The 8,277-nt window shown below is 34.2% G+C and overlaps 1 protein-coding gene across 1 annotated transcript; it reads right to left on the reverse strand.

Moving 5' to 3' along the window:
• Positions 1-1,939: 1,939 nt before the first annotated feature.
• On the reverse strand, positions 1,940-6,681 carry LOC149533535 (protein NRT1/ PTR FAMILY 2.9-like). Its single transcript, XM_089805252.1, has 4 exons — positions 6,321-6,681; positions 5,850-6,067; positions 5,201-5,766; positions 1,940-3,088 (listed from the first exon to the last, which is right to left on the reverse strand). The coding sequence occupies exons 1-4, from the start codon at positions 6,559-6,561 to the stop codon at positions 2,209-2,211; spliced, it is 1,905 nt and encodes a 634-aa protein (XP_089661378.1). The 5' UTR covers positions 6,562-6,681; the 3' UTR covers positions 1,940-2,208.
• Between the last annotated feature and the right edge of the window lie 1,596 nt (positions 6,682-8,277).

The following is an 8,277-nucleotide window of genomic DNA, read 5'->3' on the forward strand; positions in this document are numbered from 1 at the left end:
TCTCTCTCTCTCTCTCTCTCTCTCTCTCTCTCTCTCTCTCTATATATATATATATATATATATATATATATATATATATATATATATATATATATATATATGAGTAGAATGATACTTGATGATCTTATATCATAAAACATATCTTTATATGAGCTGAGTAGAATGATATTTGATGATCTTATATCATAAAACATATCTTTATATGAGCATATGGGTTTTACACGTGATAGAGTTATATATATATGAGTAGAACGATATTTGATGATCTTATATCATAAAACATATCTTTATATAAGCATATGGGTTTTACACATGATAGAGTTATATTTACAAGAGTAAATGTGCCAAACAAAAAATAAAGTTGATAAGTTATTATACATTATTTTAAATGATTTGGTGGTCCATTCTAAAAGATTCATTTCTAAGGGAAAAACTTCTTTAATATTTCTTATTTTAAGTTAATATATGGTTATTAAAATTTTATTGTAAATATGAAGCTATACATTCAACTAGACATTGTGCTTTTCAACCTTCACAAGCTTAGTTTATTGTTTGCAATATGTAGTTTTCCTTTCTTGATGTTATCTCAAATGAATGGGTTAGCAACACAACCTTCCTCTTTTGATAATAGAGACTCACACCTCAGTAGAAGTGTACTCTTTATAATACGTTGGTGTATGATTGTAATAGAGTTTTATGCTAAATATGCAGTTGAGAGTTGAAATACACATTGTGTTTATCAATCTCCACAAATCCTTCCTAATTAGTTAACAAAGCTATATATATCACAACATAAGTCTACCATTCTTCTCTATTGCTTGGTTGTAATGGCCCTTGATAGAGAAGAATAATGTTACTTTGTTGTTACTTAGGTTCATGACCCTTTTCTTGTCGCTTATAATAAAAAACATTATTATCCATCTTATCCTACTCATCAATTGGAAACCTAGAGTAGAAACTACTATATAAAATCATTTCTTATAAGCAAGAATAGACACCTCAAAAATTATAGTCCTACTAAGATAATTAAAATAGTGAACTTATTGAGAGGAATTTCTTATGAAAAATAGTCATTTGTAATGAAAGAAATGTCTATCTAGCTCTAACATGAGATGTACAAATTTACAATATACATATTTTTTAAAAATATAATAGAGTATAATAATATTTTAATGTTAATTATAAATGTTTATATTTTTAAAATTATAGGACTTAATTGTAAATATTATATTAATGTGTTTTGGACTTTTTTGTAGATATACATAAATTTCCATATTCATCTTGCAAGGGTGTAGGCTGGTCTTTGCCTTATAAAGATTTAAGAACAAAAAATTTACATGTTTAAAATCTTTTTAGATTGTCACCAAAATACTTATTCTTTAATAGATGTATTTTCATTTTGACTAACATGTTCAAGTGCAATGAATGTGTTAATAGGAATATGTTATATGAATGATAAATAGTATTAATTATGTCATTTGCCATAAGATGAAGTACACTACATGAGAGTTCAGTTTTTTAATTATTGCAACCACAATCTATACCTAATACAATCAATATGATTTGAATTTTGAATAAAATCTATTTGATAGACTAGAAGTTAATTGGATTGACCTTTATTTTTCTCTTCTTTATTTTATAAATTGTATAAATATGAAAAGGAACTAGCGGATTCTTTGGTATGGTGATGAAGTTGAAAGATTCCTAATTAGCTCATTTGTATTGGTCTCCATTTATTTTGAGATATTCTTAATGAGCCCACTCTCACATCATAAAAAATAAGCGGAGATGATGATCTTAGCAATTTGATAGAATAGATACCCTTACTCCTTGACTCTTAGTTAAAATTGACAAATAATCCTCCATAAAAACCAATTTTTCATTTTAAAAAATCATAATAGAAAGAGGAACATGTCCCCTCAAACACGGGAAACAGAAATGATTCCGATTGATGTAAAATATTTTATTTAAATAGAATAATGGATAAACTTGATTTTAAAACGTCGTCCTCGGCTAAATATAGAGTTTAACGACTAAGAGTGAAACGAGGATACACTTGATCTTAAAATGTGATGCTCAGCTAAATATATCTTATATTGGTACCAATTATTATTATGTTATGTATATCAACTTCAACGTTAAAGGTAAAACAAGTAGCACGACATTATTTGCCGTGCATTTATAACTCGGTGAAAAGATTTATTCTAATCACACCAGCGGCAACTTTTTGCCGCTTTCGATTGATTCCGTTGGATTAGGGAGGACAGTTTTGTAAATGTACCAACGAGCGCAGATGAGAAAGTAGAGCAAATTGACAAGTGCGAGACCCGCAAGAAGCCAGTAAAAGTAATCCAGTCTGCCCTTGTTCAGGTTCTGACCAAGCCAGCTCTCTCCATGCCGTCCGCGCGTGTTATCATGTATAATGCTTACCAGAAAGCTGCTCACATAATTACCGATCCCCATGTTAAGGAAGAAAAGCGCGCCCGCCACACTCCTCATGTTTTCCGGGAACTGACTGTACAAAAACTCAATGAGTCCCACTAAACTGAGTCCCTCTGCAAACCCCGCGATTGTATACTGCGGAACCAAGAAAAACGCCGACATGGGAACCACAGCCTCTGGTTTCTCCATGAAACCGTGGCTCAATGCCAAGTGGCGGCGCTTTGTCTCAATGACCGCCGCCGACGCAATGAATAAAATGCACATGACATATCCGACCCCTATTCTCTGCAAAAGTGTTATCCCCTTTCCTCCCTTTCTCATTCGCCTGCTGAATGGCACGACCACTCTGTCGTAGAATGGTAGGAAGAAAGTGAGCGCCAGCATTGTGAAGATGCCGAATGAACCAGCAGGGACTTTGAAGCTCTTTCCGAGATGCCTGTCCATTATTTCTGCCTGCAATACGGAGAATGTGTTCAGCTGAGCCAGGCAGACGGAGATGTTTATGCCAGATAGCCAAATGGGTGCTATTCTTATCACTGACTTTAGCTCTTCTACTTGCTGAAGGCTGCACACTCTCCACGCATCTACCGCTGATCCGTCTGATTTTAAGTCTCCATCTGTTTCTAATGCTGCTTTGTTCAGAAACCTGAATATTAATAAAAAAAAATCAGGCTAACACATCAATTATTCGGTGGATACCAAATCAGATATTATTGGTTTTCAATTCTATAGGTCTCGTTACTCATGGTGGGGCTTTCAAATTAATGATGCTTCTGGAGTCCTCTTCAATAGTGGTCATGTTTAATTTATTATACTGAAATTTATCGTGTAGTTTGGATATATTTAATTATTCTTATATTTATTTTCTTTTTAGTTGATTTATGTTTTTGAAATAAAAGCAGTCAAAATAAGGGGGCTGGCCCATTACAAACAAGCTGGACGACGACGAGTAGATACCATCAGAACAAAACTAACCTCTAAAGCTTTTAAAAACAAAAACAGAAGATTAAACTATAATTATAACAATAACAACAGGCTTAAACAAAATGCCTGTTAACAAGCAACTGAAGTTTATGCTAAAATTAAAAAGATATCTACAAGCTTTAAACAAAATGCCTGTTAACCAACAGAAGTCACATAACAAAAACAAAGGCATGACAACCTTAAACCGAAAGAGTCTGTATACAAGCGGATTAACAGCATACAGAAAAAAAAAAGGGGGGCGAGCCCTTAAGATTTCTTCTCCTCCTCCTTCCTCAGGAGGACATTTACCCAATCTTCCACCAGGAAGTCAAAGAGCAGCTTGGAGTCCTCCCTGGGCAGGTCCCCTTCAACATCCTTCAATAGGCATAGAGTGGTAGCTGCCACATGAGTGGCTTTAACCGTAAACTTGGTTAACAGTCTCATTTTTTCCTCCAATGCCTGAATTCTCTTCCACAGCTCATTACCAGCCTTATCCGAAACACCCAGATGTCCATCCTTGCAAGCCTATGTTTCCTGCACAATATGGGAGTTAGTGACCTTTTTAGAACCTACCTTAATAGGGGAGGAGATTGTAATAGGGGAAGGCATCTTGTCCACCATTTCAGGGAATTGATCTTTGGTTAGGTCCACACACTCGGGCACAACCATCGTCGAGACATGCGACACCTCCTTATTCACCTTGCCATTACCCGAGATCGACCTGGAGGAATCAAAAATCTCTTCTTCAACCTCCTTTATACCTCCCTTACCAAAGTTAACAGTTTTCTCCTTCAATCTTCTTTTGTGCTAGCCCAAATCCTCAGAATCTGATTCCTCCTCCTACGAGGCTCCCTCCCTTAACTTTCTCTTAGCTTGAGACTTAGCCAGCCTCCCTGACCTCCTCCTCCCCCCTCTCTCCTCATCCTCCGACTCCACTTGCATTTTCTTCTTAAGGGGGTTGACTTATATTGCGTTAATTTGTATTGGTTTATGTAGAAGTGTTTAGTTCATATTGTATATGTTTTGTTATTTGGCGTTGAATGCTTAAGGTCATGGATGTAATTATAAAGAAGAAAAGATGAATTGGGTGAGAGAAAAGGGATAGATAAATAAATGATAAAATGAAAGAAAGTAAAAAGATTTGAGTTGATTTATTTTATAAGTTGGAGATATTCTCTCCTATAATTTGACCATGTTTTATGAGTAAATTTTTAACAAAAATCTATTTCTAAAATGAATGGAACACTTAACACTTATTGTGTATAGGTGATGTTCACAATGGTGAAGCATAGGCTTTCCAAGAGGTCACTCATCTTAGTACTATTCCAACTTAAGTGCATTTAGATAGAGAAAGTTAAGCTAACTTATCTTGTGAAAAACTAATCATGAAATATAGTTCAGTTAATTTGACTTACAAACTATTGTTAAATAATTGTAAGAATAATCATAATTCATATTATAAGTTAATGTTTTAAAGAACTAAAAGAATGCAAAGACAATAAATTATATAGTTGAAAATTTAAGAGTCAAAACAATTTAAATTAATTATAATACAAAAATAAATTAAGATATTATTCAATGTTTACAAATCAATTTATGTAAGCTGATTCTTTTATAATTATTGAAATATGTATAATTTCTTTCAAGATTTGGCCTGCTCTGCATATTAAATGTCGTCTTAAAAGCTGGCACTCCTACGTATGTATTCTAAGAATGAATACAATAATGAGACAAGCGACTTCTTTTTCCAAGTTTAGAAAGAAGGCAGAATTTAGTCGAGTAAAGAGGCGCTTACATGAATTGATGGGTTAGAGCCATCCTTGATTTGAGGCTCCCTTTCATCGGTGGGTCGTAGAAATCCTCTGCCCGAGCCTGCTCTGAAGGTAAGTGTAGATGTCGTTTCTTAAATGCACAAAATATAACTTGTGCAAAGCTTGTCATGGAACTCCCTTCAGGACTAACAAGAATATAAATCTTTTTACCGAGGAAGAAGCAGGTCACAGAAAGGAACATGAGAGCAGATGGAATGCCCAGTCCCCAACTCCAGCTCACACTATCCTGAACATACACGATGATTGTGACTGATATCATCACCGCAATAGTGTAGGAGAAGTAGTACCAGTTGAAAAAGCTCTGGATGCTTCTCTTGCCCTTTTCGCTTGTGTAGTCGAACTGATCTGCTCCGAAGGCTATGGAGCATGGCCTGATCCCACCCGCACCGATGGCCATCATTACAAAGGAGGAATAAAGTAAGATGTTTTGGCCTAACGAAGCACCCACACAAGGCCCATTCCCACTATTAATACATGGAGGTGGTCTCAAGCTAGGAAATATGGCCGTCAAGGTAAGAAGAATCATTCCCTGCAAGACATCATTAAAATTTGTATCCGAAGAACTTATGAACAAATATAGCAGAAAATGAAGTGAGTGTGATGGTGCCTTACAAATAGAGAAGCTATGCAGCCCAAGGCGATGGTCCAGTAGCGACCAATGTAAGAGTCAGAGAGGAAGGCACCAAGCAGTGGGGTTATGTTGGTTGTTCCCGACCATACATTAATAATTAAAGAAGCTTCAACGTTTGGCATGTTGAATTTTGAAGTTAAATAGACCACAATGTTTGAAGAAAGGCCTATTGTTGCCAACTTCTCACAGGCCTCGTTTCCTGCACACACACAGAAAAAAGAAATTAGAACAGACTAAGATTTAAATATTTGAGATTGCAGATCAAGAGGAAAACTACACTATTGTACAAACAAAAGGCAAAAGAAGATCGAGGGACTAAAAAAGAACAATCAAAAGAATCTCTCTGCTGTGGTAGGCTTTAAGCTGATTTAGAATTGGAATCTCGAAGAATAATATGGATTTTGAGGGAAGATATTTATCATTAAAGTCCACCAAAAGATGGATCATTTTACCTATGATATAAGGCATAGTTTTCCATCCTCCTCGCTGTTTGATCGCTTCTCTTTGCTCTTCCTTTTGATGGACTGACGCTGCCATTTTCGTGTGATCAGGCGGACGAGTGAAACCATGTAAGACAGCTGCTCCACTCTCACTTATTTTCTCATGATCATTATCCCTTGATTTCAGTTCTGCTTGGTGACCCATTTCCTGTTGCAGGTGTTGGTTGCCATGTGAAGCCATGGCCGTGAGCATTCAATGAGAGAGTGAGATAATGTTACCGAGTATATATATAAGAATTACTCACACGTAGAGTCGGCGTAGGAATTGAATGACTGGCCGATAACGCGGAAGAGTGAAAAAGATGGAACGAGACGAAAATTCGATTCTTAATTGTTAAGATTCTATAAGTTTTAGACGGCACTTAGAACGTGGTCTGTGGTGTATCGCTCGAGTCCAAAAACAGAGTCGCGCATCTCATGCTGAAAGACTGTTAGTTGTAGACCTAACATTCAATAATATACTATCAAGGATTTATATGTACTTCTATGTATGGTAGGCAAATCCATTTAATTGTTTTTATAACATTTAAATAAATTAGCACTTGCACCATAGGAGGCCCAAGTGAAAGGAACAAATGATGGACAACATTGGAATGTTGACGATTATTAAGAGTTTGGATTCCTTTCAAAATAATTTTAATGATTAAACTAATTAATAATAAATTTTAAATATAAAAGTTTTTGTGATGGGTGATTAGTGTGTAAATATTGATTTGTTTGTCAAAGTCTACGCTGGAATATTTTAAATGTTATTATATAATTAGAATGCGATTTTTTTGGTAAAGTATAATGTGTAGAAAAATATTTGAAAAAAAAGTATCATTTGAGTTTGTGACATTTATTTGTTTATCAATTAGCAAACATTAATTTAATATCAATGCATTTGTCATAGTAATTGGAATGCAATTTTAAAATTGTAATATTTGGACATGACATTGTATGTTATCATTAGATATAAAGCCAAATATATTTACTATTAGTTGCTAGATTATGCAATAACCCTTCTTAAAGTAATAATTTGTGCATATTCTAATTGAATACACATAATATTTTTCATTAAATAATAAGATGCTTGTGGAGAACTATATTACAAAGGGTTGTTGTACTCAATATTTGTAGAATGTATCAATGAAGACTACCTATTTTAGATTCACACAATCTCTCTGTGTGTGTATATATTATGTATATATTGTACAAAAAGAAAAAGGTGGTCAGAAAAATAACACAAGATTCTAGAATGGCTCCTTAGTGCAACACCTACCAATTCCTTTATCATTTCACAATGGAAAAAATGATACACTAGGCTCAAATATTGGATACAATGATCCTTTTCTATTTGTGAAATATATGACTTGATTAGGGAGAAAATGATTCACAAATAAAAGATAGAAAAGAAGATAGAGAAACATGACAAGTTTTACAATACATGAATTGCTAGACCTATGGTTTCATTTTTTTATCTTATTGTAGGGAAGAGATCATCCAAGGCATCTTGTTCCTTGGAAGAGGGTGAAAAAACCATCCTATTCTCAACAAATTTGACTAAACTCAATTCCAAATTGTTTATCAAATCATATGCTTCCTTGATCCATAAATGATACATTTTCCACCCACTCCTACACAAAACAATGTGCAAAATGTTGGGTTTAAAGGGGTTTTATTTAATCAAACGATGATTGAGGAATTGAACTTGAAATAGAAATGAAATTATACGAAAGGAAAGCATGAGAATGTGTATACCCCTATAAATTGATTTTGACATCACAATGTCTACAAAGTTTCTTGTATGTTTCTTGAATCTAATTGTGTGTTTACTTGAAATATTTGAATGTAAAGAATAATTCATGATTCCTTTCATAAATCCATAGTTTCATGAATATTCCTCAAATATCGTCAATGTTGTTATATT

This window comes from Cupressus sempervirens, chromosome 10 (genome assembly GCF_028749045.1).
Source record: "Cupressus sempervirens isolate cs-2001-9-10 chromosome 10, ASM2874904v1, whole genome shotgun sequence".
In the NCBI taxonomy this organism is placed as follows: domain Eukaryota; kingdom Viridiplantae; phylum Streptophyta; class Pinopsida; order Cupressales; family Cupressaceae; genus Cupressus; species Cupressus sempervirens.